Consider the following 12,918-nt stretch of genomic DNA (forward strand, 5'->3'; position numbering starts at 1 on the left):
CGAGTTTGATGCATATAGTAAGCCGATATGAGAAAGTAGATAAGTCTGGAGTTCAACTGAAATGGGCATGGACAGTATAACATGGGTATTTGACGCCCAGTTAGTTGATAATGGCTTACGAAAGGACGAAAGGTCGTAGTTTATTTTTGTCCTTGATGTTTTTTGCAGCATATACACCGACTCATGATACACATACCCACGATCTGTGCATATGCATACCATGAGTGCATGGCGTGCATATGCCGCTGGACAAGGAAGTGCAGATGTAGCCTTTACGGCTTTCTAAGTCATGCACCACCCCTCCATGGTATCCCAGTAATGCATGAGTGCCAAGCAGGGAAGTCACGGATACCAGTGTTACTAATCGGGTCTTTGGTCTGACCCGGCCGGGGATCGAACCCACGACCTACCGATCAAGAAGCCGGACGCTTCAAAATTACGCTATTATCTTGTCAGGAATGCGGCCGTAGGCTACATCAGTAATCGAAATGCGGCCGTGAATAGCCAAAAGGTTGCCCACCCCTGGTTTAAAGTGTTTTAAATGCAACCCTACGCCTATAATGAGTGTTTATGAGTGCAAACCTGGACATGGACAGTAGTCACGCTGATCGATCTGGTTTGTTGAAATGTACCGAACGTTTTGTCCCGTTTTGTGATGACTGACATGACTCTTGCGTATTATGAACTATAAATATGATAAGTGGCGTTTGAAACAGACGATTAAAATATAGCTAACAAGAATGTATGGAATATATAGAGAGTCTGGTTAAATCTAACAACTTACGGTTTTAAACCAGATGTAGCGACTTTTTCTAGCGATTTTGTTTCAAGATTTAGCGACATCTAACAATTTTTGACACCAGTTTTAGCGATTGTTGTTCATCCAGAGTTTTCAAGATTGGCGACAAGGCTTGCTGGCATTCTTGCAACGGTTGCGAAAACATAACAGTAAACACTTGTGTTCTCGACGACTGTTACGATGAGTATCTCACATACGTGCGTGTTGTTGGACTCTTAGCCGGAAGGGCCCAAACATCCTATGCTACTGCTCCAATACTCTACAATAAGTATATAAATTGTAAGTACATGATATCGATATACATTTGTGATTTAGAACTTATAGCAGCCATTACAGCTATGAAATTATGGAAATTAGGTTATGAAAAATGACGGAGTACACAAAGTACACTGTAGAAACTAGTGCGGGAAGATCGACAAATTCTCTGGTCCGACTCCTAGGCCGGTTCGTGAAATGGTCGAGATCCGATTCGAAATACCTTGATAATAATCAATTTTGGGCAAGTTTTTGTTGCACTAAAATCTTGAGAAAGTTGCACTTATAATTCTTTAAAAATAATAGGGTGTGAGATAGTGTACTCGAAAGATTTCGTTGCATAACACAACAGCTTGGGATTTGCAGAATAACTGCTTGTTTCGCTTCTTTCTTCGCTGTTCAATTGATCATAAATACACTTTTGTGCTATTCAGGTTTCAAACATCTATTACAGCATTTCGCCATAGTGTCCTATGGTGTGGACACGGCGAGACCGAACGGCTCACTGCATTTGGGTTACGTCATACTTTCCATTTGACCAAAGGCAGCTTTGCGGACATATTCGACCGGTTTGCCGAGCGCTAAATTCGATAAAACGGGTGTCAGGAAAGCTGCTGCTCTACTGAATACGAAAATATAAATTGTAGTCTGCTCATGGACCTGAATCCCCCAAAATCAGCCCCGAAATTCGCATTGTGATCGAGTTTGGCATTGTGACGCAATTGCACTATAAGATTCTTACAAACAGCTTACAAAATCATGCTACGTATATTCTTGAGTATTTAGGAAGCTCCTGGAAGCTGTAAAAAAGTTTTAAAAGTTGCAAATACTCGCCTTAAATTCATCTATGGGTACTTATTTCTAGTAGACTACAAAACAGTAGAATATACGGTACGGGTTCAGGTTATTTATTGAATATTGCAACAAAAGAAATATGACAATAAATACTCACAGATTTGTGCTGGCGGCTACTGGAGTTTGACCAGTAGTTACAACAGCCATTCTCTTCAATAGCGATTCTGACCGTGCCAAAAAAGTACGAATCCGGTTCGGATTCGACTCCGGTCTTATTAGAAATTTTTCTTAATCCGGCTCCGGTCACAAATGAAAACAATCCGACCGGATAGCTAGTCCGGTTCCGGTCCAAGCCCCGCTCTACTAGGAACGCACAGTCTTATATGGGAAGCTTTTGGTAGCATGGATGCAATTTGTAGTTTCATTCAATGAATGTTCTTCGTGCACATGTGCACTCGTTCAGTGACTCTCACTACGCCATATCTGCTGTTGAAGCGTGTGCAGAAAAAAGCGGTGTTCTATCTAAGATATACAGGAGATCCGTCGAAAGTAATGAAGGACGAAAATATCAAATTACATTTCGAAGTGAGTGAACACTGAACAGCACACATAAAGATTTGTTTTCGTTTTGTTCATATATTTCAACATCCGTCACTCGAATAATATAGTTACGAAACAAACATAAGATTTAATATGCGCGCAAAACATTCTATCGAATGTGAGTGTGGTAACAACCGATCAAGACATTGTATCTGACCGGACAACAGGAAAACGGGGACTGGACGTTCCCTTTGGATTGATTTCTTGGCTACCAGGGCTGTGGGGCCGGTTCACTTAACCTCCAACTACCACTCCACGAAACTCCGACCCCACAACTTCGTTTCCAGAGCCCTGTTGGCTACCACCTGATGAATTCTCACGACTCGGGTCATCGACGCAACACAATAATATCGTGACGGTTGCGCGCGATGCGATATGATCGAATATCGATCTATTTTAGGGTTACCATATTTCTGCAACCCAAATTCCGGACACACTTCAGCGCCCACTAGTGGATTTCAAAATGAGTTATGGCGACACACTAGCAAAGCTTTGCTCATAGACCAGAGGCGGTCACGATCCGGTTCAGGAGTTTGCGACTGTGTGTTGTGTAACCGGGACCGAAAGCACCTGTTTTCAGTCCCTTCCCGTCCAAATAAAGTGATTTTGAGCCCACACTATAGGGTAATTGATGCAACTTCTGGGGGGTGGGTATTGTATGTATGTATAATTTGAAATGATGCGTAGAACTGCGAATGGTTTTTTTGCACCATGCTATATGAATCTGGTTTCTATATGCATCTAATCGTTAAATTATTTGAATGAATTTTGTCAATAATATTGGTTGTTCCATGTATTGCTATATAGATACTACTCTCCGCACACATAATCAGAGTTAGCGGTAGAGCTGGTGGAGGATGATGAGTTCGAAAATACAGGAAGCGTAATTGCACATCGTTAAGTCATGCTCATGTCCTACCGATAAGATTGTTTATCAGCCTTATGCCGGTGCGCACCACGGAGCTTTATAAACACCCCACATCCAGTGGGTTCCAACCTTTTATGGTCGCGACTCCATCTCCGATTGAAAATGTTCGTGGCCCGGATCAAACTTTGACGAGTTGATTACTAAAAGAAGTCAGCACCTTTGCCCAGACTCACTCACGGGCTTTTTTGGAAGCTGATTACGTTCAACATATTCTTAAACCCCTGAATAAAGGAAAACGACCCCCCCCCGTTTGGAACCACTATCTTTGAATACAGCATTTAAACGGCCTTAACGATCTCTAGGAATATACCGTTCTCCTATAATTGCAATTACAATCAGGTTTATTACAGTAAATGAAGGTTGTTTTTATTTATATTTTATTGCAGGTTTTGCGAGGGTGATAGTCTCGATATTAAAATGAATAACTGTGATAGTAAATCGCGCACAGCGCGAAAAAAATATCTCTCATTAGCATAAATATTCCCCAAAAATATTGTTTTTTGCTGATTTACGAAAAAATTATGAGCCTACGTCAAGTCTTCAAAATTCCGGACATATCGCATATTTTAGAAATTCCTCCCGGACGCTAGTTTGACCTGTGAAATTCCGGACATGTCCGGGAAGTTCTGGACGCATGGCAACCCTAAATTCTATTTCTTCATAAACATTCAAGCATTTAGATTCAATATTGGAATGGAAGTGAAACTGGAGTGAGATACAACAAATTCGTGTCGAAGGGGGCAGTGGAAGATGCAACAGCAGTGAGTTCTCATATATTTAGGAGTGCAAATGGCTTGTATAGGGTTGCATTTAAAACAAATGATGCTTTAAAAGACTTTGTTTCAAACATGTGCTTTGACGATGGAGATGCGATACGATATTTAAGTAAGGTCATCATGTTAGTCTGCACTGCACCACCATTTTTTTCCTCCGCGCTATCCGTAGATGCTGAGCGACTATAGCGATATAGCCGCGGATACCAGCTTTAGACTCTGTGGTCTGGCCCGGCCGGGAATTAAACCCACGACCTACCGATCAAGGAACCGGACGCGTCACTATTACGCTATCTCGCTCGGTTAATTCCGTAAATCAGCGGTTCCCAACCTTTTTCGTCTCGTGGCCCCCTTGGCCGATATTGGAGCTAAAATTCCCCCCTATGAAAAAGTTGCCTGTGACTAAAAAAGGTGCTTTTTAACGCTCAACCATTTGTTGACAGAGCAATTACTGGCCAAACATATTCAGATATGTCCGAACTATGTCGAATGCGGACCGCAGTACACTTTGGTTAAGTACAGCTAAATTTGACTTGTTCATTTTTACCGGTCGGATAGCCGCTGACGAAAAACAAATCTCCAAGTCCGCTTGCTACGGCCTTCAGTCGTATCGATGAATTTGATGTTTTTCACGTTGGGTCATATGTTGGATTGAAAAGGTAGCAACCTTGTGCTGAATTCGGCTTGACTTTTTCCTGCTTAGTAGCAATTTGGTCGAGAGGCTGTCGCGGGCCCAACGAAATCGTCTCGCGGGCCTCCCTTTACCAGGGGGTGTAATATCTACGGAAGGCATTTGAACATACACCCAGCTTAAAATCCGTCAAAGAAAAATGCAATTGTAAAGAACTAGTTTCTACTTACCAGCTCTACCATAAAAATCTAAAAACCTTGTGAACCCAGTATGTTTGTTTTGAGGTGTTCATTGTGTGTGTTGACTACTATGGTCATTGGTCATTTACACCATCCCAATTTCCTTCATATTTATTTTTCCGTAGCTGTCGACTTATAGCACGGCCCACTTCTAGGCTTTTATGAGACACCGCTTACACGGATGAGATGGCAAGGAGGAGCCTAGATAAACCCCAAACACTTATGCAGGAATTGTAGAGTCGACCTCGGTCGCACTCGAACCCACAACCCATTGGTGTAGCATCACGGGATTATACCAATGCGCTATCGCACCACACATTGTGAATCCAGAGTATATTCTGATACAACGCCAAAGCCAGGTATCCCACTAAAAATTTCAAAATTCCCCCCCGGTTGGGAACCACTGCCGTAAATACTTTCGACAACACACGTAGTATGAGCACAAGAACGATTTGCACCCGATATATAGTCGGCGTATACGATATATTATGGTTGGAACCCCTGTTGTCGGATAAACAGTCATAGCACACAGATATAGATCATTGGTACGGTATGTATGTTCTGATGAGAGAGAGAGAGAGAATCTTTATTCGTATACATTACATATCAACATAACACTACAAAAATGTAACAGTGAAATGCGACATGCAAGGTAGACGGGAGGCTCGATATGACATAGTCTTCAGAGCCGAGCCACCCGGGACAGGAGCAATTTTCACAGTCGATAACTAATGAAAAAAATAACATAAAATAAAATAAAATTAAAATAAACCAACGAACGATAGGAAAAATAAGACACAGTATCATGGACCAATTTGAAATACAACACAAATACAATTTAGCGGTAGTTAGAGATAAGAGAATGAAAACATTGTTTTTTAAAAGCACAAGAGTCTAAATTGCGGAGATTAGGTGGCAGCTTATTCCAAACATTCTTTTTTTGAATAGCGTAATTCGGAGGTTGCTTCACTGTCAATAGACAATAGAGATAACTTGGAACTTGGAAACAATTGAATATACCGCATTATTGAACAAAAATTGTCGATTTCGTAAGTGGTTCCCAAACAATTTTGACTCATCGCCACATATCAAGCCATAGTTCATCGGTAAGGTTAACCTTCAACCAGTGTTGGGATGACTCGAGTCATGACTTGACTCGAGTCAGACTCAAGTCAACTTTTTCGCATGACTTGACTTGACTCGAGTCACTTTGCAAAAATGACTTGACTTGACTTGACTCGGCGCTTCAGAAATGTCGATTGACTCGTGACTCGGAGCAAAATTTACGAGTCAATTTCAAGTCATCAATAAGTAAATGATGTCGACTAAATCACTGTATCATTAGTGTATTCGGATAAGTCGCGACTCGCGATACGCCAGTGACACTCGTGAGAGCAACCAGTCTTTCACTTATTGTACGTTCCACTTCCACTGGTCCTCCATTGTTACATCACAAATAAATTGGCCGCAAACGAAATGATCACAGCTACGTTGCTGTGGTAGTTGTAGATTAATCTAATAGTTATGTTTCTTAGATGGCGCAGTGTTTACATTGCGCAGTGCATCATTTAAATCGAATGAATATAGTTTATGCGTTTATATTCTCACAGTTGTGTAGATGGCTAGTGTATTCTATCATATCAATCCGTTTAAACTTTTCGAGGCTTCGCATTTGGTCCTCTATTTTTTGCTGATAATAACAGACCGTAGCATGTATAACTATACAGTTACTCACGTATTGTATCAGCAGTTCTACGTGTGCGTGTGCGATAAAACGCCTTATTTGTGCATGTATATTTAACTTTATATTCGTTATTTGATTCAAGATAAAGGCTAATTGATCTGTCTTTCACACAGCTTTCAATATTGTTATGACTTTGAATCAGCACTCATACTTCGAAAATGCAATTTGACTTGAATTGTGACTTGACTCATGACTTGACTTGACTTGACTCGACTTGACTCGAGTCACCTCCAAAAATCGAGTGACTTGACTTGACTCGAGTCACCTTCGAAAATCGATTGACTTGACTTGACTCGAGTCAAAATCTGCAATGACTCGAGATGACTCGTGACTCGAAGGTAGTGACTTGATCCCAACACTGCCTTCAACTACTTTTCCACAGTATTCAAGTAGGTTGTAAACACTTACTCAAGTAGTTTGCTTTGCATATTACTTCAACTTCAACACTTTTTGGCCCCCTTCTCTCAAAATCGTCCCCTTTTTAATTCAGACTCTCAAAATGGCTCCACTGATAATTCCAGACCTTCTTCCAATCGGAATTCGAGTTGGGAACAACGATTTTGTCTCGCAAGTTAGCAAAATATTTCACACACTACAATGACCAATACAAATATTGTTCGTGTCAACGAAATGAAGCTGAAACTATCAAAAGCTTGCAGCTTTTTTGACCAAAATCTGGCGTTCGAGATACTGACGTATCCTTTGTTGAAAGAGAGAGAGAGAGAGAGAGAGAGAGAGAATCTTTATTCGTATACATTTCATATCAACATAACACTACAAAAATGTAACAGTGAAATGAGACATGCAAGGTAGACGGGAGGCTCGATATGACATAGTCTTCAGAGCCGAGCCACCCGGGACAGGAGCAATTTTCACAGTCGATAACTAATGATATCGTTATCATTATGACCGCCGGCTGTAGACTTGCTACATAACAATGTATAGTTCTGTGTAAAGATATTTTTGGTCCGATTATTAAGTGGCCGGAAACCTTTTTCGTCAAAGAAGCCATATTTACCCTATATTTTCATTTGTAAATGTCAATCCAACATAGTACGTCACAATTAAAGATTCGTGTCGCCATGGCAAAACAAAAACAAACAACAAACAATAAAAAACACATTTTAAACATGCTTGTTTTAAAGGTTGCCAGTAAATTCGGCCCTCGGTAAATTCGGCTCCGTAAATTCGGCCCATGACCTCGGTAAATTCGGCCCTCCGAGAATATTGTATTAAAATGTATTACCATTCTTTAACATGAATTAATTACATAATTATACTATTATTAAGTGATTTGGATGTCAGGGCATGCGTAGATCGCGTAATCGCGGGAGATAGAGCGGATATTCACGGTGCCGAATTTACCGACGGCCGAAGAGACCACGGGCCGAACTTACCGGGCCGAATTTACCGCGGGCCGAGTTTACTGGAAATCGTTTTAAATATATTTTTGTTTGAAATGCAACCCTATAAGTGCACTGTAATGTAGGATACTTCTATCGGGGTTATAACTGAAGACCATGGCTTTGAACATCGCTCTAAAAGAGACCAGGTTACTTGCCGTGTCTATTTATAACACTCAGTTTCAGACGGATGAGGAGGAGCCAAAGTAACATCCTAACCACTTATTAGTTGTTGACTCATTATTAGTTTTAAATCTATATTTAGATATCGTGGCCATTGCTCTGCGCAAGAGTGAGACTATTCGTAGATGAAATCGACTACAAACCAGTGAAAATCACATCGACTTGGTCGCAAGAAATCTGTTCAAATATTTCGACAGCAGAACTCACTGAGCAAGCGGCCGCTATCCGCGAAGATATCGAAGATACAGCGATCGCGCCATGATAATGTTAGCAATAAGACCGATCCGATCGAGTTCGTCAAGGTAGAATTGAATGCCCCATCGTATGACAATGGTATTATACGCCCATGTACAGTTCACTCTACTTCTACAGTCTACTCTCTACACATCAGTAGCATAGTCAACCCCGTTGATCGAAGGGTTACATGTAGCGTAAGCTATCGAGATATATACAGATGGGCCCAAGACCGCTTACGCTTTCTATATCCCATCTCGTTCGGTATCGGTTAGTAGAACTTGTCATGTTTATCATTCCGTATTTCATGTTGAACTTTTAGCGATTCTTCATTCATTGTCCTGGGTTTCCGATAATGGATGCAAAGAAGACAAATATGTGATTCTTTCAGACTCGCTTAGTGTGTTGAACACGATATCCAACCCTCTCACTGCGCCGACAGATATCTTCAACAAGTTTTTCCCCTTGCTTGAGCGAGTTACTGGAAGAGGTATAGAGGTAGAATTTGGATGGATTCCCAGTCACAAAGGTATCCATGGCAACGAGATCGCCGACCGCGAAGCAACATCCGCGGCTTTGTCTGGCCCCAATCGTCAGGTCCCTGAGGTGACCATCGGAGAAGCTAAGTCAGTTGTCCGCCAATATTCGCGAACTCTCTGGCAGGAACTGTACGCATGTGAAGATAAAGGGATGCATTATAAGCGTTTCCGTAGTTGCATTTCAATTAAATTCCCGTCAATGCATGCATGTCGGCAATTCGAGGTCATCATGTTCCGTCTGCGCTCCGGCCATTGTAGCAGACTTGGACAACTAGAAAATTTTCAGCTTTTCTGAATTAGATTAGAATTAGAATTAGAGCTCCACAGTTTTTTTCAAACTAGATTAGAATTAGAATTAGAGCTGCACAGTTTTTCCAAATTAGATTAGAATTAGAATTAGAGCTACACAGCTTTTTTCAAATTAGATTAGAATTAGAATTAGAGCTACTAAGTTTTTTCCAGATTAGATTAGAATTAGAATTAGAGCTATACTTGGTTCGCAATAACTTGGATATTGAATGAAATTGTATATGGTAAATGAATACAATTGAATAGTATATTCATATTGAAATGAACCCGAATATTTTCGGCTGACACTCGTGAATACAGCAAAATGCAGTTCACATCAAATCACAGTGCGTGGTGCAAAAGGCCGTGAGGCGATAAGTGCCACATATTTTTGTTTAATAAACAACAACAGCAGTGCATTCCCATAAACATGAGAATGGCTAACTTCTGTACACCAAGCTTGGCTCGATTTTTACTATACTTTAATAAATTATTACTTCTTTTATGGTAACCGTGGGCATCGCCCATTTTAGTCAGCATGGCGATGAACTATCGTAAAGTTTTAGAAACTAGAATGTTGTTCGCAGACTACAAGCTACTCTAGCAGGCTATATTCGTCATAATATCTACTATGACTGCACGCTGTAAGTAAGGCGATGGCGGCTTGGCACTGGATTTCCCTGCGCAAGCGGGATATTCTTTTTAACTCACTGCAATAGTGCAATATGCCTCGGACAAAGAGGCATTTTCAGGAAAACAATAATTAGATTAGAACTAGAATTAGAGAATACGGACATTTCACAAATTAGATTAGAATTAGAATTAGAGCGTAAGAACATTTCACAAATTAGATTAGAATTAGAATTAGAGCATGGAAGCATTTCACAAATTAGATTAGAATTAGATTACTGGTATTTTGCTCTAATTTAGTGAAATTAGACAACTAGAATTATCTAGTTGTCCAAGTCTGCATTGTAGGCTTAACGCCCATTCGTTCAAAATAGGATGTTCAGATACTCCGCTATGTCTCCATTGTAATGTCGCCGAAACCGTCGACCATTTTCTACTGAATTGTGCAAGATATGATTCTCAACGGCCCTTTTTCATTGAATCATGCCGTAATCATGACATCCATATCACGACTTCTTGGTCCAGCCCGAGCTATTAACCCCTGTGGCATATTCGTCCGCATCATGGGATGAAAATGATGGTATCAATATGGAAATGCGATACTATTCCTCTGTTTACTCGAACAGCCTGTTTAAAAAATATCATGGCATGGCGCCCTCCCCCATATTATAATGTCCGTAGTTTATTCGAAGAGCAGTATGGAGAAGTTACGGTGTAAACACTCTGCGCGATTAGTAAACGCTAATAAAAATATGGTGAATCGTAAAAATGCCATATTGTGTAGCTTTATTCCCGGAAATTAAAGGCACTTGCTTCACTTGCTTCCATACTTCAACAAGTATGAGTATGTTCTCCAGACAAAAGAAAAGAAAGTATAATCATTAGGGCAAGTCTTTGCAACTTTTGCAACTTTTTTTTACAGCTTCCGGCAGCTTCCTAAATACTCGTAAGATATGTAGAATGCTGTTTTAAGCTGTTTGAAGGAATCTTATAGTGCAACTTTTTGCAGCTTTTGTCCATATTTTTCATGCAACTTTTTCGATTTTTCATGAAAGTATTTTCGATTTTGGTGAAATACACGGACAAATTCGACTGAAACACCGTAAATCAGCACCGAAGTAACGCTTTTGCGGGTATTTCTGGAGCTGAGCCGGAAAATTGACCTTTTTGTTAGTCAACCGAGCAAAATGTGGTCAAAATGCAACTTCTGCAACTTTTTTCGAAAATAAATGAATAAATGCAACTTTCCACGGATTTAACTGCAACAAAAACTTGCCCTAATAATCATACTCAAAGTATGATACCGGGAGTTGAAAGATAAATATAAATACTACTTCTAAAAGCGGAAAATGTCTTTCATGTCTTCAGTCCAGAAAGTTTCAGGGGTGATATAATAAAACAGGTATAAAGCTGAAAAAAAGTCGGAGACCATTTTTCCAGATTAGGACACGCCATGATAAGATATGATAAGTAAATGCTAGATTGCGAAGCATCAGTGTCAAACGTTATGATGGGCCATATATACTGTGATAAAACATTTCATATGGGTGACAATGCAGTGTGAACGGAGACACGCAACCCGCTACATAAATTACATTCACAGATACTTTCGTGAAATCATATTGCTCACTCCAAATCAACGAAAATTCTGGGCCTTACTCAGTTTTTATGAAAATTAAATATTGATACTCCGTGAAAACAGCTCCGAAATTTCTCCGACTATCTTCCGGATTGGAGGATGAAACTACTTCTACTTGAAAAACTGAAAATTGCGAAAAGTAAGTAAGTAGATCACAAAATATTGCCAAGTAGAAGTAGCGGGAAATTAGATTTACTTGAGTAAGTACCCAAGTAGCGGGAAACTACTTGAGAACTTCAAAAAAGTAGAAGTACTTCGTTACTGACCACCTCTGGATCTCTGATCTCTGATCTCTGATCTCTGATCTCTGGATTCTGATTTTAGGGGGTTCCAGGACCATGAGCAGAATTAAATTTATATTTTCGTAATCAGTACAGCAGTAGCTTTCCATTGATACCCGTTTTTATCGAATTTAGCGCTCGACAAGCCGGTCAAAAATGGCCGTAAAATTGCATTTGGCCAATTGGAAAGTATGACGCACCCAAATGAAGTAAGCCGTTCCATCTCGCAGTGTCCACACCATTTAGGACACTATGGTTTCTGAAAATTTTAGTAGACTTACCAGGGTGCTATGGCAGCCTGCGTAATGGCGTTTACTAGAGAGGCATCATCTAGAAGCGGTAGCTCTTTGGATGAGCTCAGCTACGTAAATTTTGTATTGGATAAGCTAGCATGGGTATTTTATTAGGGATAGTGCGAACCCCTGAAAGGTTCAGGTTCGTGTGAACGTGAACCTTTTTGAAAGGTTTTGTGTGAACGCGAACGTGAACCTTGTGACGTCACATGACGTCATATTGCTAATTCTAACCCTACATTTCAATGAAGTGATATGCAAGATACTTAGCGATGACGACTCAGGCCACATTATGCCACAATGCTGAAGTACACGCTGGCTTTTCAATCGTTACCAAATGTATCAACCGAAGCAATCAAATGCTATATCAATTTCATAACATCTAAATCTTTCGTCGCTTTGCCTACAATTTCGACGAGGACTTACAAGAGAATATAAGCTGACGCCTTACGGTCGAGGCCAGACCGGACAATGTATTAGGCGTATGGCTATTGTACAGTAGGGTTGTTCAAAAAAAACTTTTTTTCCAAATCTCACTCGCCTACTGACTAAATCGTCAGGTTGTCCAAGAAAACGATGCTCACCAAATTTGACTCAATTCTAACCAGTCACGGCCGTGCAATCTTGAATTGAAATTTTTAATTTATTAAAAAAAAAAAAAAAA

The 12,918-nt window shown here is 40.3% G+C and overlaps 2 protein-coding genes across 2 annotated transcripts in view; both read left to right on the plus strand.

Annotated features, from left to right (window-relative positions):
* The window catches only part of LOC145455039 (uncharacterized), a 78,407-nt gene that overhangs the window by 23,151 nt on the left and 42,338 nt on the right, over nt 1–12,918 (plus strand). The gene's annotated exons all lie outside the window — the stretch shown is intronic.
* LOC145455041 (uncharacterized) overlaps nt 1–12,918 on the plus strand; it is a 37,179-nt gene that overhangs the window by 4,632 nt on the left and 19,629 nt on the right. Inside the window, exons 3-4 of the mRNA XM_080332999.1 lie at nt 888–1,078; nt 2,313–2,434. Coding sequence (XP_080189125.1) covers nt 888–1,078; nt 2,313–2,434 — 313 coding nt within the window. The remainder of the gene's footprint in view (nt 1–887; nt 1,079–2,312; nt 2,435–12,918) is intronic.

This window comes from Botryllus schlosseri, chromosome 14 (genome assembly GCF_051294905.1).
Source record: "Botryllus schlosseri isolate E-star chromosome 14, Bs_hap1, whole genome shotgun sequence".
Classification (NCBI taxonomy): domain Eukaryota; kingdom Metazoa; phylum Chordata; class Ascidiacea; order Stolidobranchia; family Styelidae; genus Botryllus; species Botryllus schlosseri.